Source organism: Salpingoeca rosetta, assembly GCF_000188695.1.
Source record: "Salpingoeca rosetta unplaced genomic scaffold supercont1.4, whole genome shotgun sequence".
NCBI lineage: Eukaryota > Choanoflagellata > Craspedida > Salpingoecidae > Salpingoeca > Salpingoeca rosetta.
This window is the reverse complement of record NW_004754930.1, coordinates 1,134,937-1,156,802: the sequence shown is the minus strand read 5'-3', so window position 1 is coordinate 1,156,802 and position 21,866 is coordinate 1,134,937. Positions and strand designations below refer to the sequence as shown.

At 54.0% G+C, this 21,866-nt stretch overlaps 4 protein-coding genes across 4 annotated transcripts in view; 2 read left to right on the top strand and 2 right to left on the bottom strand.

Moving 5' to 3' along the window:
- Positions 1-280: 280 nt before the first annotated feature.
- PTSG_01324 (uncharacterized protein) lies at positions 281-9,711 on the top strand. The gene is made up of 23 exons (XM_004997238.1): positions 281-731; positions 1,089-1,187; positions 1,885-1,967; positions 2,242-2,359; positions 2,620-2,689; positions 2,847-2,970; positions 3,344-3,471; positions 3,710-4,012; positions 4,383-4,410; positions 4,558-4,641; positions 4,820-5,037; positions 5,222-5,321; positions 5,655-5,738; positions 5,972-6,196; positions 6,472-6,618; positions 6,883-6,954; positions 7,165-7,328; positions 7,548-7,632; positions 7,847-7,912; positions 8,110-8,193; positions 8,380-8,787; positions 8,959-9,021; positions 9,232-9,711. The coding sequence occupies exons 1-23, from the start codon at positions 338-340 to the stop codon at positions 9,292-9,294; spliced, it is 3,210 nt and encodes a 1,069-aa protein (XP_004997295.1). The 5' UTR covers positions 281-337; the 3' UTR covers positions 9,295-9,711.
- Positions 9,712-9,938: 227 nt separating this feature from the next.
- Positions 9,939-12,531, bottom strand: PTSG_01323 (uncharacterized protein; the record flags this gene model as incomplete). The annotated part of the gene is made up of 5 exons (XM_004997237.1): positions 9,939-10,139; positions 10,193-10,350; positions 10,454-10,813; positions 11,069-11,573; positions 12,109-12,531. 5 exons carry the CDS (start codon positions 12,529-12,531, stop codon positions 9,939-9,941), a joined length of 1,647 nt encoding a protein of 548 aa, XP_004997294.1.
- A 334-nt stretch (positions 12,532-12,865) lies between these two features.
- Positions 12,866-15,278, top strand: PTSG_01322 (uncharacterized protein; the record flags this gene model as incomplete). The annotated part of the gene is made up of 5 exons (XM_004997236.1): positions 12,866-13,133; positions 13,336-13,471; positions 13,676-13,760; positions 13,985-14,107; positions 14,286-15,278. 5 exons carry the CDS (start codon positions 12,866-12,868, stop codon positions 15,276-15,278), a joined length of 1,605 nt encoding a protein of 534 aa, XP_004997293.1.
- An 89-nt stretch (positions 15,279-15,367) lies between these two features.
- Positions 15,368-21,866, bottom strand: part of PTSG_01321 (uncharacterized protein) — an 8,632-nt gene continuing 2,133 nt past the window's right edge. The window contains exons 5-24 of the mRNA XM_004997235.1: positions 21,645-21,860; positions 21,221-21,369; positions 20,853-20,933; positions 20,485-20,653; positions 20,095-20,248; positions 19,615-19,786; positions 19,280-19,344; positions 19,056-19,132; positions 18,577-18,747; positions 18,309-18,416; positions 17,997-18,064; positions 17,805-17,841; positions 17,455-17,576; positions 17,049-17,232; positions 16,815-16,856; positions 16,496-16,609; positions 16,338-16,379; positions 16,063-16,174; positions 15,741-15,847; positions 15,368-15,616 (exon numbers count right to left, since the gene is read on the bottom strand). Of these exons, the coding sequence (XP_004997292.1) occupies positions 15,569-15,616; positions 15,741-15,847; positions 16,063-16,174; positions 16,338-16,379; positions 16,496-16,609; positions 16,815-16,856; positions 17,049-17,232; positions 17,455-17,576; positions 17,805-17,841; positions 17,997-18,064; positions 18,309-18,416; positions 18,577-18,747; positions 19,056-19,132; positions 19,280-19,344; positions 19,615-19,786; positions 20,095-20,248; positions 20,485-20,653; positions 20,853-20,933; positions 21,221-21,369; positions 21,645-21,860 (2,238 nt within the window). The 3' untranslated portion in view covers positions 15,368-15,568. The remainder of the gene's footprint in view (positions 15,617-15,740; positions 15,848-16,062; positions 16,175-16,337; positions 16,380-16,495; positions 16,610-16,814; positions 16,857-17,048; positions 17,233-17,454; positions 17,577-17,804; positions 17,842-17,996; positions 18,065-18,308; positions 18,417-18,576; positions 18,748-19,055; positions 19,133-19,279; positions 19,345-19,614; positions 19,787-20,094; positions 20,249-20,484; positions 20,654-20,852; positions 20,934-21,220; positions 21,370-21,644; positions 21,861-21,866) is intronic.

The following is a 21,866-nucleotide window of genomic DNA, read 5'->3' as shown; positions in this document are numbered from 1 at the left end:
TGCCCGTTGAACCACGAAACCAAACAACACACGAGCAAAGATGTGTGCGTGTACGTGTGTACGTGTGTACGTGTGTACGTGTGTGTGTGTGTGTGTGTGTGTGTGTGTGTGTGTGTGTGTGTGTGTGTGTGTGTGTGTGTGTGTGTGTGTGTGTGTGTGTGTGTGTGTGTGTGTGTGTGTGTGTGTGTGTGTGTGTGTGTGTGTGTGTGTTGGTTGCGCAGGCGCCACAAGCACCCAACCCAACATTCTGATTGAAGCTCTTATCACACTCCTACTTGTCAAAAAATTGACAAGTCCAGCTGCCGGCATATTTTTGAAATCCGTCCAAGAAGAAGAGATGGCCACAGAAGTTGACCTGCGTGGGCGGAAGCATGGAACGCTGTGGCTGTCGTCGTCGGCAGCCGGGTTTGCGCCGTCAGCGTCGTCCTCAGCAGCGGCAGTGCAGGGCGGGGATGCGGGGCTCTTGGCCACCATTTATCACACAAAACGAGCAACGGCAAGCACGTTGCACGCGCACCGGCACCGCATCACTCACGCATGCTTTGATGCCAAGGGCAGCCAGCTCCTCACCGCCGACCATCGTGGCGACATCTTCTGGTTCAAACTCGATGACAACTGCTACAAGCTCGTGTACAACAATGGCACTCCACTGACAGCCATTGCCATTGCCCCTTCCATCAACAGAATCCTTATTGCAGACGCAGACAACTGGATCCGCTGCATCGAACTCTGTGCGTGGTTGTATGCGGTGTGCGTAGGTGTGTGTGTATGTGTGTGTGAATGTGTGAATGTGTGTGCGTGTGTGCGACAGAATGTGTGATGGAATGTATGTATGCGCGTGTGAGACTCTGTGTTTGTGTGTGCGAGACTCTGTGTGTGTGTGTGTCTGTGTCTGTTCATGTCTCTATACCTGTATGTAAGCGCGGCTGCCTTCAGTTGCATGATAACATTGGCACAGATTATCTTTGTTGCAAACCCAGCAGCTGCCACACGCATGCACTGGCTGGTTTGTTCGGCCACAGCCTCTACTATGCTCACGCTCGCGCGTTGTATGCCTTGTACTTCTCTCGCTGTCTCTCTGCGCATAGCCACGGGCTCTGTCATTGAGCAGTGGGGTGATGAGACTCAGAGCACGGTGCACAGGATCGACATCAATCAAGATGAAACATACGCCGTTGTCACATGTGGTGAGTATTCCCACTGCCCACCTGCACCAACCCCGGAACTCATTCATGTTGTTATTGTTGTTGTTTAAGTTGTTGTTGAAGTTGTTGTTGTTGTTTATGAAGTTGTTGTTGTTGTTGTTGTTGTTGTTGTTGTTGTTGTTGTTGTTGTTGTTGTTTAAGTTGTTGTTTAAGTTGTTGTTTAAGTTGTTGTTGTTGTTGTTGTTGTTGTTGTTGTTGTTGTTGTTTAAGTTGTTGTTGTTGTTGTTGTTGTTGTTGTTGTTGTTGTTGTTGTTGTTGTTATTGTTGTTGTTGTTGTTGTTGTTTAAGTTGTTGTTGCTGTTGTTGTTGTTTAAGTTGTTGTTTAAGTTGTTGTTGTTGTTGTTGTTGTTGTTGTTGTTGTTGTTGTTGTTGTTGTTTAAGTTGTTGTTTAAGTTGTTGTTGTTGTTGTTGTTGTTGTTGTTGTTTAAGTTGTTGTTGTTGTTGTTTAAGTTGTTGTTTAAGTTGTTGTTTAAGTTGTTGTTGTTGTTGTTGTTGTTGTGGTGGTCGAACGAACGACTTGCCTTCCCGCTGCACCATGCATGCAGTGCATACCAACATTCATTTCTGTGCTTCCTCGACCCACCGCCTGCCTTGTTGTCACACGCGGCTCACGGTCTCTTCAACACCACAACACCGGCTTGCACGTGCTGTGGGATCACCGTTCCCACTCCTGCTTTAGCCAACGAGGCGCTGTTGTTTCAGCTCAACCCTCTGCAACACTTGCGAAACCTCAACGGCGCAGAGAACGTCGGCGTGCAAGAGGTTGGTTGCAATGAATGGAAACGCGTGTCGGGAGGTGTTGAGTCGAAAGGGGTCAGGACCAGTACAGTACTGTATCGTTTGGTCATTTGTGTGTGTGTGTGTGTGTTTGTGTTGTAGCGCAGACACTCACTCACTCACTCACACACACACACACAAAACACACTCACACACACTTGTACACACACACACACACACAAAACACACACACTCGTACACACACACACACACTCCCTCACTCAATTGCTGCCTGGCGCATTGGCGACCAACTGAGCAGGTGCTGTTCACACCATCTGGGTCATTCCTCGTGACGGCATTCAAGGACGACACAATCATGCTCTGGTCAGCCGTCAACCTCCAGTTTGAGGCGCGGTTGCCCATTCCGACCACAGAAGGTGCGCGCGTGTGTGATTGTGTGTGATTTTGTATGTGTGTGTGTGTTTGTGTGTGTGTGTGTGTGTGTGTGTGTGTGTGTGTGTGTGTGTGTGTGTCTGTGCGTGTTTGAGCGTGTGCATGAGTCACGCGCACGCGTGCCTGTCTACACATGATATTGTGTGAGCATGTTGGGTCTCTCGATACACCCTGCACGTTGTTCACAATCTCGATGGCCACCGCAATCATCATCGCTTCCAACCTCACCCTCACGACGTTGCAGGACGGCTTGCACTTCGCTGCTTTGCCGTGTCGCGGGACAGCAAGCACTTGCTTGCCGGTGGAAAGTGCAGGTAAGACTTGAAAGGAAACCAAGTGGTGCCGCATGTTGTCTGTGAAATACCACTCATGCACAAGCACGCCCAGGTTCATCAAATCGTCACAAGCGCACATACGCAACTCCATCTGCACATGCAGCTCACGCCATCCACGCCAACCCAAACACCGCAGGTGTGTGTTCCTGTACAACATACCGACAGAGTCGCTTGTGAAAGCCATTGAGCTCCCGGAATCGTCAAGAGGTGCACAGACCATCCACTTCCTCTGGGCTGGCGCCGCCGACACGAAATTGCTCGTACGTGCTACGTGTGTGTATGTGAGGGAGATGATTGTAATTGTGCGTGTGCGTGTGTGTGTGTGCGTGTGTGTGTGTGTGCGTGAGTGCGTGTGTGTGTGTGTGCGTGAGTGCGTGTGTGAGTGTGCGTGAGTGCGTGTGTGCGTGTGCGTGTGTGTGTGTGTGTGTGTGTGTGTGAGTGTGAGTGTGAGTGAGTGAACAAGTGTTTGGTGTTCTTTGCAATGTTTGTATGCTCGAACACGTTGCGTTCAGCTGTCTGATTCGTTACCGACCATCTGCACAAGCCGCGTGGACATGTTGGTCTCATCTATGGGGTGCCTGTGAAGACCACTTGCTTCGCTGACCGCTTGCTGCTATTTGCTGTGTTGTGCAGATGTGCGGTGTTCTGGGTCACGATGGCGTCATTCGCTTCCTTGATGTCAACTCTGCGCAAATCCTGTCATCCGTTGGCCCGCAAGAGTTTCCCTTCTGCGATAACTTCTCCATCGACCCAAACGCAAGGTGACAGGATGGCGTGCCCTGTGGATGGAGTGTGCGTGTGTGTTTGGCAACAAGTTGAATGGTGGGGTTTACAAAATCGACTGGACCAATGGCTTGAATCATCGGCTGCACAATTTGTTGGTTTTCCAACACGTCACGATTGTATGACATGCCGCAACCTCACCCCTATTGGGCCCTCACTCACGTATTGCCCCATTTCGCGTGTGTGCGTGTGTATGACGGTATTGCAAACATGCAGGTATCTCGCTCTGGTTCGTGCGACGGGCGAGCTTGGCCTGTATGACCTCGTGCAGCTGCTGAGACACACGGCAAAGGTGGCACGCAGCAAGGCCAAATCAAAGACAAAGCGCAAGAAACCGCACAAGCAGCGGGCTAGCGGATTCCGGAGCCACCGCCGCACAGCACCATCCTCGACAACAGGCGGCACGAGCGTCGGTCGTGCCACCACAACAACAGGAACGAGTGTCTCGGGCGCTTCGTCGTCGCATCTCACGCGATCAGCGGCATCAATCAGAAGCAGGCACACCGACCGGCGGCAAACGTGCGTGCGTGCGTGTCTGCTTGCTTGCTTGCTTGCTTGCTTGCTTGCTTGCTTGCTTGCTTGCTTGCTTGCTTGCTTGTTTGTTTGTTTGTTTGTTTGTTTGTTTGTTTGTTTGTTTGTTTGTTTGTTTGTTTGTTTGTTTGTTTGTTTGTTTGTTTGTTTGTTTGTTTGTTTGTTTGTTTGTTTGTTTGTTTGTTTGTTTGTTTGTTTGTTTGCTTGCTTGCTTCTTGGTTGGTTGGTTGGCTGTGCCATTGCCAAGCTGAATGGCGATCTCGCTTGAACATGTGCGTGTGATGCGATAGGGCGCTTGTCGTTCTGGCTTGACTCACCCACTGAATGGGATTGCTTGGTTGTTGTGTTTGTATCACAGACGCTCTGGCCCGCAAGCACACCAGCAGGTATGTGCCGCCGACCGTCGCGTACTCGTGATTGAACGCAACTCCCCATTGCACATCCATATTATGTGTTTGTTGCCACATCTGTAATCTCCTTGGGTGATCTCACCACGAATTCTGGGTGTGGATGCGTGTGGTTGCTGCTCACAGGAGAGCGCCTCAGCGGAACATTTGGAGCGATATTTACAGTCGCTTCCACGCGAGGGCGTACCCATCCTCCACGATGCAATGGATGTAAGCATTGTTTTCTTGTGCTAAACGACATCACAACTCGTACTTGTGGCACACACGAGCACACGTTTACACATACACACGTTCATGCACGCTCATCACAGCACACACACACGTGTTCACACACCACACAACACCATACCACATCACACCACACCACACCACACCACAACGGCATCAGCGGCCTGCAATCAACTTTCTCAAGCTGAGGCGAGTGCTGCTTGGATTTGGTGAATACCCGACAAAGTATCGCAAGTACATTTGGAAGCGTGTGCTCAACCTTCCCAACAACGTGCTGGCCTACAACGCCCTCAACTCCCTCGGCACACACCCAGCGTTTGCTCGCCTCCAAGAACACTACCCGCTGCGCAGCCGCAAACTCCAACGCATTCTCCAAAGGTGCGCCTGTGCGTCTGCACATGCGTGTGTGTGTGTGTATGTCTGTGTCTGTTTGTGCCTGTGTGTGCAGGTAAGCTCACACGACGGCGGGTCTTTGCGCCCTATCCCTATTGATTGTTATTTTCCCTGTCGCATCGCTCACCCGTACCCTTCCCACGACTCAACGCTGTCACGCCGCACACAGAACCATGTCGTGTCTTGCGCACTGGGCGCCAATCTTTGGAGAGCTGCCATATCTGGCCGGGACCGTCTTCCCCTTTGTCCGCATGTTCCAAAACAACCCTGTCAGTTGTAGCGTGTGTGTGTGTGTGTGTGTGTGTGTGTGTGTGTGTGTGTGTGTGTGTGTGTGTGTGTGTGTGTGTGTGTGTGTGTGTGTGGGTGGGTGGGTGTGGGTGGGTGTGGGTGGGTGTATGTGGGTGTGGGTGTGGGTGTGGGTGTGGGTGTGGGTGTGTGTGGGTGTGTTTAGGTGTGTGTGTGGGTGTGTTTAGGTGTGTGTGTGTGGGTGTGTGTAGATAGATGAGAGGGAGATACACTTTGACCTTAGGTTCATCAAGTGCTCACATCGTGTGCCCTGCCTGGTGCTCATTGTTGGCTTGTCGCCGCAACCCTTTCATCAGCTGGAAGCGTTTGAAGTCTGCGCCACCGTGTTGACAAACTGGTGCCAACTCTGGTTTGAATTCTTCCCAAATCCTCCACTCAGTGTAAGCGTTTATTTCACTTCACGCAAACTTTGAGAGCGCGATTGAGAGTGTGTGTCTGGCTGTTGGCTGTCTGTGTGTGTGTGTGTGTGTGTGTGTGTGTGTGTCTGTGTGTGTGTTTAGCGTCCAACATGACCTTGTGACATGCATGGTTCTCTGCTTGAATTGTTTTGCCGTCTCATATGCACTTTTGTGTGTTCAACGCACTCTTCTTCTGTTTCCCTCTCTGCGCGCAGGTGCTGAACATGTTGGAGAACTTGCTGGCCGAGCACGATGTGGAGGTGTTGCAGCACTTTGTTGAGCTCGGCATGACAGCGCAGGGTTATGGCTGGCCCCTCCTCCAAACCATGTTCTCTGACGTGTTTGCCGAACCAGAGTGGCTGCGCGTGTGGGACAACGTCGTGTCCAACCATCCCGGCTTCATCATGTACATTGCGCTTGCATACTTGAAGGCATCAAGGGTAAGGAAAGGCGAGCGTGACAGAATGATGGCCAATATACACGTTGCATCCTCGTGTGACTGGTTCTCTGACAGCTCTCAAAGCCAAAGTGCCGTGTGTGAGTGTGTGTGTGCATGTGTGTGTTGTGCTGCGTTTGCGCGCGCGCGTGTTTGTGTGTGTTTGTGCGTGTGTGTGTGTTTGAGTGTTGTGTGTGTGTGTGTTAGAATGCGCATATCATGTGCACGATAGACACTCATTCTTGCTTTGCCCAACACACGCACGGACATACCAAACAGGCTGCACTTCTCACGTGTGCGACGCAGGAGGACGTATCATTCTACCTCAGCAAACCAAACCCAGTGGACGCCGACGAAGTGGTCAAGCTGGCGTACGAGCTCGCAAGCATCACAACAGAAGACGTAGACACCTACAACCTCATGCACGTGCGTTTTTCCACACTTGAAAGCTGTCTGAGCTCGCAACCTCAACACAAACAAGTTGATGTGCGTGAGTAACCAACGTAATGGAAAACATCATGCAAGCACACCTTCCAAACCGTCTCTGCGCTGTACTTACGCCGCCGCTGCTGTTGTGCGTGCGTGTGCGTGTGTGCATGCGTGTGTGTGTGTGTGTGTGTGTATGTGTGTGTGTGTGTGCGTACATGCGTGTGTGTATGTGTGTGTGTTGTTCGCCGTCATCGCACGCAGGACTTTAAGCCACTGACGCCAGGCACCTACCCAGTCTTCAACGAATATCCAGAGTTTGTTGTCGACTACCAGGTAATGTGTTCATGTGCGACGGTGGATGAGTGAGCATCAACGTGCATGCTGACGTGTTGGCAAGGTAGTAACTCAACCGCGTGCCTTCCACTTTCACACAAGCAGGCACCCACGCCCATGAATGCTCACACACAACACACACACTCGCACACAACACACGCACACTTTTATGCTCATACTTGCACATTTGCGCAATCGCACGCACGACAGGTTCGCGAGAGAGAGAAAATCCGGGAGGAGGAAGCGACGCTGCTGCGCGAACGGGCGCTGCTGCAGACGAGCGAGCGCGAAATTCGGGCTCTCACTGCGGAGGAGGAGGCATGGAAACGACAGGAGCAGATGCTGCTTGACGCTGAAGCAAGCCGCAGATCCCAGTACGTCAACAAGAGTCGCACACGTAGCCATGCACACACGCGCACTCACACGCACATGCACTGGTTTTCCTGCAAGTTTCTGTGAATGGGGCAAGAGAACAACTGTACCTTCACGTGCACGCGTTTGTGTCTATGTGCAACTGGGTTTGTGTGTGCATGTGTGTGCTGTGAAAGTTGGCTGCGTCGTGCTGACGCTTTTGTGAACTGCATCATGCTCAGGCTGCAGGAAGACCTTGCACGCCTTGACGCAGAGAAGCGAGAGCTGGAGAAGTTGAAGCGGGACCAACGCCTTCGACACCAAAAGGTGCAACAATGCTCAGATCTGACATCATATCATGTTCTCATTTGAGAACAACAGCCGTTGTCATTGATTGTTACCTCGTAGATGTTTGCAACATGCGGTTTGCACCTGTACCACCAATGCACAGGCGTTGATAGTCATCCAGGTGATGCTGTTGTCATGTCACACCTCTGTCTATGTTTCTTTTGTGGATGTGGCTGTGCACGCATGAATCCAGGTGTATGAGCAGAGCCGGCGAGAGTTTCTCACACGTCGCCACCGCCTCAGAGATATGGAGACAAAGGTCTGTCGTGCATGTGCATGCAGTTGTGTGTGTGTGTTTGCTTGTTTGAGTGCAATGGTTTGTACTTTTCGCGTTTTCGTGTGCATGTGTGATGCGTACGCTGCCTGACACACTCATCGCTGCGACCACAACCATCCACTCTCCGGTGCGCTCATGATCGACATCAACGCCAACAACCCCGCGCGTGTCCGCTGTAGCGGATGGAAGATGAGGCTGCTGTTGCTCGTGCCCTGAACCGCAGTCACGGCCGAACACCGGAGCACCCAGCAGAGTCTGTCCAGGTAGGATTGTTGACGGCTGCTGCTGTTGGTGGTGTGCAAGCACCAATGCTCCTGCAAACAAACAAGTGCACACGTACTTACTCGAAGCCCATGCAGGTGCAGCTTGCTTCTGCATCCAGGTCGTTCTTGTTACTTTACCTCGTCATGACACTCATCTTACTTGCCTGCTGCTTTGGCTGAGCTCAGAGTAAACTCCGACGCAAGTACTCGCGGCAACGAAATGCCCCTTCCTCGCCACCATCGTCAACAACACGGCGTGATCGGCGGCACGCTCGAAGTCACGAAAGTGGACACCGCGCGGTGCAGCCTGGCTATGAAGATGAGTACACGCCACTGGAGCTGGCCAAGTTGCGAACGGCGTGGCAGGACAACATGAGCGCCTCGTCCGTGCATGATGACGATGCATCGACACACGCGCCATCATCGCACGGCATTGAGCCGCCCCACAGCAGGAGCGAGCGAAGCCACCGCCATCATCAGAGAGCACGCGACGGCGCCCGCCGTGTGCAGCCGACTGCGCGTGGCCACCATACCAACGACAACGACGACGACGACGACGATGGTGATGGTGATGACACGCCTTATCGACCACGGGTGAGAGGAGAGAAGGGGGTTGCATCTGGCATGTCTCAATGTGGCCTGTTTGCGGCCGCTCACACAAGAAATTTGCTTGCTCTGTCTGCTGCTGCTTGCATTATTCTCAACACTCGTGTACCTGTTGACCACACTCACTGCTGCCACCACTTTCACTGGTGCTGTTCACAGCGGCATGTGTCGGACCAAGTGTTTGAGACGCCCCTGAATCGCGTCAGGGCTGCGCGCGGAAAGGTTAGACGGAGGCAATGACATACATGCCTGTGATTGCATGTGTATGTATGCTTATGTGTATGTGTATATGGATGTGCGCGTCATTGTGCTTGTCTGGTCATGATTGTGGTTTTGCTGCACTTGTGTGTGTGCTTCTTTGTTTTGCTGTGTTTGTTTTTTTGGTTTTGCCTTTCACGAATGTGAACGACTGACTGTGCCGTCCTCGTGCAGGTGTTGGAGCATCAGCGCAAGGAGATGTCGGACAAAATGTCGGCAGCCCACAATTCGTCATGAACGCGGGGTCTGCGTTGGCGTTTCCATGCTTTACTGTCGGTCAATTGCCGGCTCTGTTATTCTTTCGGTTTTTTCGACACTGCTCTTGCCCACGCCCACAAGTACCATTGTCGAGATTACTCTGCGTGTTCTGTCTCGCCTGCGCTGAATGTCTTTTCTTTACCCCTTTCCCTTGATCCTGTAGCCTGGTTTATGTCCACATGCTTGTATGCAAACCACATGTATGTACCGGCATTGGTGGTGTTCCGTTTCGTCGATCTGCATGCAAGCGTGGGCTTGAGTTGCTGAAGTGAATGGTGTTGACTGGCCACGTTGTTCTGTTGCGGTGTTTGCTTGCTGTGACTTGCTGGCTTGATTTGAATGTTCTCATAGTTTATGCGAATGAACCAAACACGTGCCCTGCGCACGTGTGCTGCCTCAAACTCTCGGCAATTGATGAATCAAGAGTAACATTGACTGGTGGAGCAAACAGCACCCACGACACGGTGAAGCAGCTGCAGCGTCGTCAACGATCCATCATCCACACAACATTCCAAACTCAGCCCTCACCGAACTGCACAGCCACGCCCACATTCTCGGTGTGCCAAGAGTGGTATTGTCGCACGTCATGGGCTCGCTCGCTCGGCGGTGATGTGACTGCACAGCTACGCGGAAACGCGATGGAGAACGTGACCAACAAACATGTGGGGAAACTCCAGCCCTGTCACCTTGCCGTGCTCTGCTTGCACAAACCGAATTGGCTCACCGTCAAGCCCAAGCTCCGCGTCAAGCAGACACGGGATGTCCACATGGAAAGGTGTTGCCAGCACAAACACATCGTCAGCAAAAACGTGGTATGTGCGGTACTCAAAGTCCAGCCCCATCGCAGACACCACCGCCACAAGCTCTTCAGACGGACCGCTTGTTGTTGTTGTTGTTGTTGTTGTTGTTGTTGTTGTTGTTGTTGTTGTTGTTGTTGTTGTTGTTGTTGTTGTTGTTGTTGTTGTTGTTGTTGTTGTTGTTGCCGGGGATGATGTTGTTGAATTGGCGTGTTGAGACATGTGCGTGTTGACAGCACTGATTGCGTGCTGCGGGTGCTGTTGAGCATGGGACAGCGTCGAGCGCTGTTGCCGTTGTGGGTGGCGAGGAGAGTGCGTGATGTTGACACGCAGCAGCCCACCTGCACTGGGCACCTGCCCCTCGTAAACGCCCACGAAACGCGAAGACGCAGTCGGTGCTGGGAACTGCGCAGCGCTCACCAACTTATGCACCGTCGCCTTTACAGACATGGCCACCATCTCCATCACCGTGTTTGCAATGTCTGTGGCGCTGGGCTCGTTCGACATGACGCCGACTGCCAACTGCTGGTCTGTGTCGACAAGCAGCTGTGCGGAAAAGCCGGCAACACTGCCACTCTTCCCCCACAGCCAACCATCGTTTGCCTGGGTACGCTGGCCCTCCCATCCAAGCCCATATGCCGTCTGCCCATCTCGGTGTAGCGCAACGGCCTGAAACCACTCTGAAAACAGGTTTGCATCCACTAGACACGGCGGTGGCGGATGCCTGCGCTTGGCAGTTGGAGCTGTTGAAGGTGCTGTTCCGCGCTTGCTACTTGGATGAGCATTACTGCTATTGTTGTTGTTGCTGTTGTTGTTGTTGTTGTTGTTGCTGTTGTTGCTGTTGTTGTTGTTGTTGTTGCTGTTGTTTTTGGTGTTGTTGTTGTTGTTATTGTTGTTGTTGTTGTTGTTGTTGTTGTTGCTGCTGCTGCTGGTTACACAATCGCCGCCGTTGTCACTGCAATCGCTGCCGCTCTGAAGGAGACAGTATGAGAGCATGTCTGTGACAGTCGTGAGGTCCTGGCCCGCCATATACGCCTGGCCCTCAGGCTCTGACCAGCCCAGATCGACTGTGGCAGCAGAGACGGGCTGGCTACCGTAGGCAAGCCACTTGTCCACGATGGCGTGTGGAAGACGCAGCGCCGTTGACGACAGGCCCAGTGGCTTGAGCACGTGCTGCTGCAGGGCGTGCTCGTACGTGGTGTTGAGGGCTGCTGCCAGCGCGTGGCCAAGAAGCGCAAACCCGAGGTTGGAGTATTCGGTGCGCCTGCCTGGTGGGAAGATGAGCTGGGTGCCGTTGAGGCGGGCCAGCGCCTGCACCGTCGTGATGTTGCAGTCGTCCTCAGGGCAGGGCGACTCTCGCGGGATGCCGGCAGAGTGGGAGAGCACCTGGCGCAGCGTTGGGTCAGCAGTGAAGCCAGGCCATCGGGAGCGAAGCCGCAGCCCAGCCAAGTGCTGGCTCAACTGCATGTTGCACGAGGCAATGTGGTGGTAATGTTGGTGGTGGAAGAGAAGAGGAGGAGAAGGCAGTTTGAGAGGCGGCAGGCGGTTGATGAGGGAGTTGCATGCGAGGAGGCCGGGGGGCAGAGAGGTAACACAAAGGAAATAACTTTTTTTAACCAGGTCGGAACAACATGGTGGCAGGATGCACAACACACGGCGCACAGACACACACACACACACACACACTGACTGACTGACTGACTGACTGACAGACTGACAGACTAACGGACTGACAGACAGGCAGACAGGCAGACAGACAGACAGACACACACACGCACACACACTGCCTGACTGACACACACACAGACACACACACACAGACACACAGACAGACAGACAGGCAGGCAGACAAATTTACAGACAGGCACACACACACACAGACACACACACACGCAGACACAGACACACACACGCACGCACACACGCACGCACGCACGCACGCACGCAGATACATGTGCCTGTGAACACCCAGAGCTCTATTCATTCCCTGTTTCACCTTGTCGTCGAGGTTGATGTGGCCCTTGGATCGAAGCCGCATAGCCAACGCCGATGTGAGGACCTTGGTCACGCTGCCGAGGCGGAAGTAATCCTCAGCCATGGGCGGCACGCTGCGGTTTGAGCTCCGTGCATAGCCAAAGCCCTTCGACAGCACTGGCAGGCCACGATAACTCACTGCCACGAAGAAGCCGCCATCAAGGCCCTCTGCCGTCTTCTTCAACGCATTCTGCAGGCTCTCGACCGGAACCACGTCCACGACATCCTGCACAGGCACGTCGGTGCACCGGGCCCCTGGCTCACTGAAGATGCACGAGGGAGGTGCCAGTGAGCAACCCGGCGTGGCCTGTGCTCGTGCACTTTCGACAACGGCCAGTGGAAGAAGAAGAAGAAGAAGCAACAGCGGTGGTGGCGCCGCGGCCATCTTGATTGACTAAACACGACAGCAAGAAATGCATTCTCATTTGGCGCCAAACGCTTGAACAAGAGAAGGAGCGGATACACACACACACACACACACACACACACACACACATACACACACACATACACACACACATACACACGCACACACACACACACACACACCACCACCCCCCCCCACACACACACACACACGCACGCACACAGGCACACACAGGCACACACACACACACGCACAGGGACACACACACACACACACACACGCCACACACGCACACACACACACCAGACACTCACACACACAGCAACACACACACACACACAACGCACACAGTATGGCGTCCACTGGTGTGCCTGAGAATGAACTGGGAAACTTCCACGACCCAGATGATGTGACAGACTTCTTCTTCGACGATGACCTGGACCAGCCCCAGCACGATCAGCACGGCGGCGAAGCGGATGATGACGACCTGCTTGCGCGAGCCATGGAGTCAATCGAGCAAGGCGGAAACCTGGACCAGGCCTTTGGATCAAGCACACGCGCGCCCTCCTCCGCCCCCAACACCTCCACAGGCGTCAACCACGTCGAGGACGACGAAAGAGGTGAGCCAATGCATGTTTGTGAGTGTGAGAAGGAATGAGCGGAGAGGGGGAGGAAACACTGAGCAGCAAAGGGAGACGGAGGGGCACACACACACACACAGCGCACGTGCGATTGCTTGTGGTGTGCTTCTCTCCCGGTCCAATCCCTGCGTGCTACTCTCTACTTAAACACGTTCTCCACCCCTACCTCCACATTTTGCAGATCATACAGATGATGAAGGCCACGGTGGTGGCTCTCAGGCGAACGTGTCGCAAGCACCAGAAGCCACGCAAGAGGATGAAACCCCAACCAAGACAAAGAAGGCTGGCTCCAAACGCATGTCTTTGGACGTTGAGCGGTGTGTTGCACAACGCCGCCTTTCGCTTGCACATACTCTGCTGCGCTCGTTGTGCTCGCCAGCACGCCAAATGCTGTCAATGGTACTCTGCAACGCATGGCAGCGGTTACATCATCGTGCGTACTGCGTTCCCCAAACTCTTGACGCCATTCGTCTCATGCCTATGCTTACCACCACCCATGGCTGTTCTCCACGTCGAAACAGGCTGCTGAACCCCGAAAACGGCGTACCATACATGCTCAAGACCTTCAGCAAGCACGTTCGCTTCTCAAACAAGCCCGGCATGGAGGTACGGTGGCGGCCAATAACCGGTTGTACGATACTTGTTTGCACACGCACACAGGCACACGCACACCCCCTTTGTCAATTTGCCGATTCGCCTGTGCTGTGCTTGCGTCGCCTGCGTCGCCTGCGTCACCAATGTCTGTTCGGCAGCAGTGCCGTTCACTGTCTTTGCAACGCTGCTGCGATGCTCATCGACCTTGCACTGCTGCGCCCCCTCCTTTGGTGTAGACGCGAAACCTGCGGCTGCTGATGGACCACTATGACGCGTGGATGGACCAGCTCATGCCGAAGATGTCACTGTCAAACGTCGTGGACACCATCGAAAGGCTTGGCCACAAGGCAGCCGTCAGGGTACGCAAACATCACACACACACACACTCACACTCACTCACACATACACAAACACACACTCACTCACTCACACATACACTCTCTCACGCACACACACACACTCACAGACTCGCACACGTCGGTCGACTCACATTGCTGCTCTGCCGTTTCATGCCTGTGCTCTGCTTTGCGACAACAGACGTATCTGACTGATCTGCGGCTGAGTCAGGCGGTCCGCGATGAAGAGAGGGGCACAGACGAACAGCACAACTCGCACACTCAAGATAGCGGTGGCGGCACTGGTGATGGTCACGACGCTGGCCTTGCTGGGCGTGATGATGGTGGCACTGGTGATGACAATGGTGATGGTGAGCTGCCACGCAAGCGACGGAAATCGCGGGAGTCGAGACAGCGACGACGACAACGAGCACGCCGCAGCACACGGTATGCGCTGCGGGGTGCTGTCGATGATGACGACGAGGCTCGTGATGGTGATGGTGGTCATGACGACGTGTGGGCGGAGCACACGGAGCAGGAAACATCAGCAGCAGTCGTTGCAGCGACGAGCGCGACCAGCGATGATGACAATGATGGTGAGGAGCAACGGGAGCAACGGGAGCAACGGCGTGTTCATTCAGGGCATAAAGTTACAACTGACGGTGACGGAAACACCAACACCAACACCAACACCAACAGCGATGACAGTGCTGATGCTGCCGGTGTCAGCAGCGACGATCCCTCAAACACCAATGACCACGACGTTGATGCAGCTGATGTGTCTGATGCCGACATCAACGCGACGACCGTGCCGCAGCGCACAGCCCGTCATGACGATGCTGCTGATGCTGATGATGTCCACGGACCGCAGCAAGAGACGCAGGCTGGCGAAGAGTCGGAGGCTCGTGAGGAAGTGGTGGCGGGGACAACGAAGCAGCAGCACACAGAGGAGGCAGACACCACGAACACGATGATGGATACCGGTGGGGATGAAGAAGGAGCGAAGGACAACAACAACAACAACAACACAGATGGTGATGGAGAGACAAATGCGGAAAACGAGCCGACTGCTGACGCGGGTGCAGTTGCTGATGCCAACAACAGCGCCAACGACCACCACAGCGCCAAGAAACTACCTCATGAAGATGGCGCAGCAGGGAACGGTGGCCCTGCCACTTACCGAGGTGAGGCTTGATTGCGTGAATTGTGTGTTGTGAGAGAGTGAGAGGACGGAGCAGATGGGTTGGTTCTGGGAGTTTGATTGTGTGTTGAAGTGCTGGGCTACGCTGTCACTTTTGTTTACGCTGTTTTGCACCAGAAGGGCGGGGTACAGGGAGTGGGCAGGGATAGAGAAGTGGGGAGTGGGGTGCTTGGTGTAACTGAAAAGATCCTACAAACTCAACGGCACAGAACAAGCGGTACAACTATTCCTACGTGAACCGAATGTGTGGTCGTGGCTGAATACATCATGTCATGTCAGTCATGTCATCTCTTCTTCTCCGTGGGTTGGCTGCTTGCCTCGTTGACGATTGTCTGTTGTAAACATACGCACATGAAGATGCGATGAGTGTGAACAATGAGTGTAAAGGGTGACCCGTGACACACACACACACACACACACGCACGCACAAAAGAACAGAGAGTGTGTAGCTCGCACCGCAATGAGGGAGGCGGCAGACGTGCGCTGGCACGAGCGACGGATGAACGGCAGCGCGGCGTCAAGACGCATCGAATCCGGGAGAATTTCGAGAAAGTCCACCACATCTGCACACGTGTGTGTGTGTGTGTGTGTGTGTGTATGTGTGTGTGTGTGTGTGTGTGTGTGTGTGTGTGTGTGTGTGTGTGTGTGTGTGTGTGTGTGTGTGTGTGTGTGTGTGAGGAAAGTTAAGGATCATTTCAATGACTGCATACACGCGTGCTCTTTTGCACTTCTTATGCGTTCGCCTGCAGGCGTGTGCGTGTGTGCATGCTCGACTGACCGAGTGAGGATGCGAGGCGCATGATGAGGCCAGCGAACGCTTCGACGTAGTCCTGCCGCGGTGGACAACGGGTTCGGCGGCCCGCGCCATTGGGCACCGCCTCCTCGCTCGTCTGCACGCGCAAACGCGGTTGCTTTTGAGATGAGTGCAGCAGCGGGGCAGTCGTGATGATCGTAGTGGTGGGAAGACAATCAGGGAGGCAGGTGAAGCAGTGCTGGGCGAGTACACAGCCAGGCGAAAGCACAACACGGAAGCAACAATTCACCACAATTTACCTCAATCATTGTTTGCAGCTTGTGTAGCAGCGCCACCATCACCTGCACACAAGCAAAACAAGCCCAGACAGGTGTGGAGATGAGCATGGATACATACGCACATATGCATTCAATTGCATCACACGCACGCACAAGCACATGCACACGCACACAGGTACCTGTGGGGAGTTGTGGTGGCAGGAGGAAAGAAAGTCCGATAGGAGACGCGGATGACACGCGAGCACAAGATCGCCGCCCCGCTCTACATCCGCGGACCGCGCCAGGCAGATGAGCTGCACACGCACACACGTGTCACGTCGTGTCAGCACGCACGAAATTGGGTGGGGGTGAGGAGAATGTGTGTGTGGATGTGTGTGTGTGTGTGTGTGTGTGTGTGTGTGTGTGTGGATGTGTCCGACATGTATTTATCGTCCTGCAGAGCAAGCTGTGGCTTGATGGTCGCGAGCAACACAGCCAAGCACGTTGACACGCGCGCACCTTGAGGGACAGCTTCCCCGGAAACTCGGAACACGCATCAATCTGGCGAAAGAACCAAAAGAGGTGGAGCGGTGTGAATATCAGGAATCAATCTCACCCAGCACATTAAGTACAGCACACACACACATCCATAACACACAACACACGCAACACACACACACACACGCGCGCATGCAGCACACACCACAAGCAACAGCACCCAAACCTCGCCTCCCTTGCAAGTAAGCGCCCCACCTTTGCGCAGAGCGCGTCTGCAATATCGCCGTCAACGTGATCACAGCAGAACGCCTGCACGTGCTTGAGGTCGTTGAGCAGCGCCGCAGACCCGCCGACACCGGGCGCATACCCTGGCGCATATGGGGGGAGGTGGTCCAGCCACGCATGGCGCGCGCCCGTGTCGTGCGAGAACGCAGGGACGCTGAAGCGATGGATGGTGGTGATGGTGATGGGGGAATGATGGTTGTAGGACGTGTGGTAGGGAAATGTGGTGCGAGTGGTAGTGATGAGATGCAGCGTTTGTGTGCGTGTGTCACGAAGAAGCAACCAAAAGTACAGACAAGGGATCACCAGCCCAGAACACACAGCACACACACGCACACACGCACACACGTGCACACACTCTGACGCGCACACCCCCTACTTTGATACGGGCGATGAGAGGGCGGCAATCTTGGACACAACAAACGCAATCACAATGCTTCTTCGGTCCACATGATGCAGTTTCTCCAGACCAGTCGTGACAAGGCGTTGCGTAAATTGAAGCTGCAAGAACAATGCACGTGTTGGATCGAACAAACCGCCAAACGTGCGCGCGCGGATGTGTGTTGCACGTGTAAGTGAACAGCACAACACGTGCTGCTTGTTCATGGAAGGCAGCCACAAGACGCAGAGGCACTCTTGGACGCATGAGCACCATATCAAGCAGAAGCACCATGGGACCATGTGGTACGCATAAGAACCGAAGAACTGCATCGACAAGCTGCAACTCACGGTTGTGGTGAGACGAAGCGCCGTGTCCTCAATCCACCTGTCAAATGGACAGCACAGCCCATGAGTACACAGCAACACCATCCTCAAGAAAACGGGTCACACAGGAAATGGCACAAACACACATGCACACACACATACAAAAAAAAAAAAAAAACACTGCACACACACACACACATCTGGTTGCAGTCTCACGTATCGATCATGTCCACAATGGCGGCTGGCGGCGTTTGCATGAGCGACGCGGCCGTGCCGAGTGCAGCCTAAACAGAAAGCAAGCACGCGTGACATTGGAGGACGAACCAGAAACGATTGGTGGAAGTGGAGAGGAATGCAAAGTGGGGGGGGGGGGTTAGGGTTGTGTGCGTGTGTGTGCTTATGTGTGTATGTGCTTATGCGTGTGTGTGCTTATGTGTGTATGCTGATGTGTGTATGTGTGTGTGTGTGTGTATGTGCGTGTGTGTGCTTATGTGTGGATGTGTGTGTGTGTGCGGAGAGCAAGCTCACCAAGAGGACGTCCGTGTTGTACGCTGCGCACGCGAAAAAAAGTGGACAGGGCGTCCACCTCTGCGCTGAGGATGACCAGCCGATGACAAGATCTGGCTCAGCAACAACCTGAAAACCACGCAAGCCCCCATGGCCTTGCAGTTACGAACCAACACACATACACCAACAATGCACACAAACACAAACACGCGCGCACGCACATGCAAAACATGTCTGCACACGCCCATGCAAGCACACCTGCACATGTACATACGACACGCGCGCACACCTTGTCTGAGAGCTGCGAGCTGTGTGCAGCGTCCAGGGCATCAAGAGCATTGCGCCAGTAGCTGACACCGTCACGCGTGATGGCAGCACCGCCAGCACCGGCCGACTCCGGAGCATCGAGCGCGAGCGACAGCAGCCCACACTCCAGGTCTTCTCTGGCAAGAACGCGCGCCTGTGATTTGGGGCAAAACAGTGGTGTGGTGCGGTTGCATCAGCAGACGAAATTCGAATAATTCATGCGTCAAAGCAACGAATATACTCATAAAAATGCACACACGCACACGTATATACAAACACGCACACAGGTACACACACGCACACACGCACACGCACATACCACGCAGTCATACACATACACACGCACACACACACTCAGGCACACGCACACGCACATAACACGCAGTCATACACATACACACGCACACACACACTCAGGCACACACACGCACGCGCACACACGCGCACGCATTCACGCAAAACCTGAAAGGATTCTGATGATCGCAAACATGAACACAGATCCGTGCTTGCAAGCACAATGTGCGCAGCATTCTCCCAGTCTGCAGCAACACATCGATGTCAGGTGGTGGTGGCGTGCAGTTTGGTATCAACAACGTGTGTGTCCCACACACTTCGTACGCATTAACGCAAGGCCCTCTCCTCGGCACCACATCGCTCGCGCGAGCCAGGAGCACCACCGCCTGTACCTTCTTGGTCCAGACTGGCCAGCGTGTCTCCGAGCAACTCAAATCCTCGTGATGCGTCATTGCACCTGGCAATCACCGCGCGCGTGCACAAATGTGAATGTTGTACAAAAACAAAGTGGACCCACCCTCCGCCAAACAACCGTGCGAACCAAAACCCAGGATGTACGCGCACGCACACAAGTACGGAAACGAACACACGCAGGCGATCGATGCAAGCGCAGAGAGACACACACACACACACAGGCACATACAGACACGTGCACCCGCCTTCATACATATACAGCCACGAACAACGCGCACGCACACACACACACACACACACGCAGAGCACAGACCTGTCGACGAAAGCGCCAGCGTTGTAGAGGGTGAGCATGAGCTGTGCTTGCAAGCGGGCAGCGGCGGTGGGGGTGAGGTCGGGGTGGTTGATGTGCGATGCGCAGTCCTCAACAGAGAGGTGGGACAGCAAGAGGTTGTTGGTCGCCTCCACCCAATCCACGTCCTTCATCCCTGTTGGTGCAAATATACAGACGCGGAAGGAAAACAGCGTGTGCAAACAAACACAGGTTGCAGACGACGTGGACGAGTGAGCGGGTGGGTGGATGAGGGAGATCACTGTGCACGTACCAATCGCCGTCAACACTGCGAAGACACGAAACCAAAGGGCATTTGCACATCGATAACCATCCGCCACGCACTCAGACAAATACACCACACACACGTCAAAACGTGCATACACACACACATGAAAAACTTACACAGCGACACACACACGCACGCAAACACACGCAGACACACACACACATATCAACACACACCAATCATGGTTTCTGCGAGCACGCCATATGAGTTGCGCAGGCTGTCGCGAGTGTGCGTGTATTTGTCGTGGAAGGAGCTGGCTGCGCTGTGCGCGCCCGAAATCATAAGCATCAGCATCTCCGTGGCCAGCAGTAGGTTGCATTCTTGCAGCGTCTGTTTGGTGACAAGAGAAGTGCGTGTGTAGGACAGTGACAAGAGTGCCATGAGTGAAGACCGGGGAGTGGGAAGGAACGCGAGATGTGAGAGAGTGCGTGTGCTGGACCGGGTAGTGTTTGTTGTCAGGGTGGAGGATTGGAGGTCAGTGTCAGCAGCAGACCAATCACACTGCAGCTGCTCCAACTCTCCAGCCACCCATGCATGCAGTGACGCAATGTGACGCGACCACGTACCAGCCAGACGTTCGGGTGTCCTGCCGGCAAAGTGGAAGCAAAGTCCCGCAACTGGTCACACAACTCCACGGCGCTGAACGGCTGATAGGCGACGACCTGCAGTGCAACGCTCGTTCCTCGACCGGGGGTGGGCACGTGCTGCTGCGAATGCGATGACCCGCCCATCGAGCTGAACAGAGAGTGTGTGCGTATATGTGTGTATGTGTATGTGTGTGCGTGTATGTGTGTACGTGTGTGTGTGCGTGTGTGTGTACGTGTGTACGTGTGTGTGTACGTGTGTGTGTATGTGTGAAGATAGAGGCGCAGATACTATTGCATATGGATCGGCATGTGGGTGTGCAGCAGTGCAATTGCGCGTTAACGCTTACAAGGAATCGTCCACATGCGAGTCGTCGTGCAGCTCCACAGTGGCGAAAATGTCATCGGAGAGACACGCGCGCAAGATGCGACTGCCATGACACAAACGCATACATTGAACGGAGAACACAGCCGAACAACACCCATTGCAACGCAGGCGAACACAACGACACGTGAACACGAGTGGGCAGTGATGAGAAAAATCCGCGCTTGGACACACAACGAGACATGCAACAACACCATACACCAACTCGGTAATCGCAGCAAGTTCAGCGACGTCAAGCCGTGTCCATGATGGCATCGCATGTGTGTGTGTGTGTGTGTGTGTGTGTGTGTGTGTGTGTGTGTGTGTGTGTGTGTGTGTGTGTGTGGCGCGCACCGTTCATCGAGGTCTGTTGAGCCAAGCCAGAGCACAGACGAGCTCGCGTCCACCGGGGCAAGTGGATGCAGTCCTTCGTTGTGCAGCTCTTGCAGCCGCAGCGTGAAGGTGTACAGGCGTGTTGTCGCGCCCGTTGTCGTCGCAAACACCTGGCATCGATGGTGAAGTATGCGTGTGTGTGTGTGTGTGTGTGTGTGTGTGTGTGTGTGTGTGTGTGTGTGTGTGTGTGTGTGTGTGTGTGTGTGCGTGTGTGTGTGTGTGTGTGCGTGTGTGTGTGTGTGTGCCGAGGAAATAAGATATACTCAATGCGTGAAACAGAGCACTGCACCACTTACAGCAACTCAAAATACAGGGGCATACGACTCCGCCTGCGCGCAACCACATACACACACACTCACACACTCACAAATACACACGCCCGTACCCTTGTTGAATTGAAGCAGCAGGTCTGAGCGCTTTCGGGGAGAGCAAAGCAGTACTCGGAAACCAGGGCCGAGTGAGAGGGTGACAGACGATACAGGAAGCCCTTGTGCGCGCCCGTGTGCAGCATGTGCACACCGTTGATGGTCTGGGTCAGTGTGTTGTCCAGACGACACGCGCAGAGAGGATTGAAGGCGGACGGCTGCACCTTCCACGTCGCCTGTCA

What these genes read in the sequence shown, in the direction of transcription:
- PTSG_01324 (XM_004997238.1), top strand. Translation starts at nt 338, where the DNA reads ATGGCCACAGAAGTTGACCTGCGTGGGCGGAAGCATGGAACGCTGTGG. An exon ending in ATACGCCGTTGTCACATGTG is followed by an intron (nt 1,188 to 1,884) that starts GTGAGTATTCCC and finishes CTCCTGCTTTAG; the next exon opens with CCAACGAGGCGCTGTTGTTT. An exon ending in TCCTCCACGATGCAATGGAT is followed by an intron (nt 4,642 to 4,819) that starts GTAAGCATTGTT and finishes CAACGGCATCAG; the next exon opens with CGGCCTGCAATCAACTTTCT.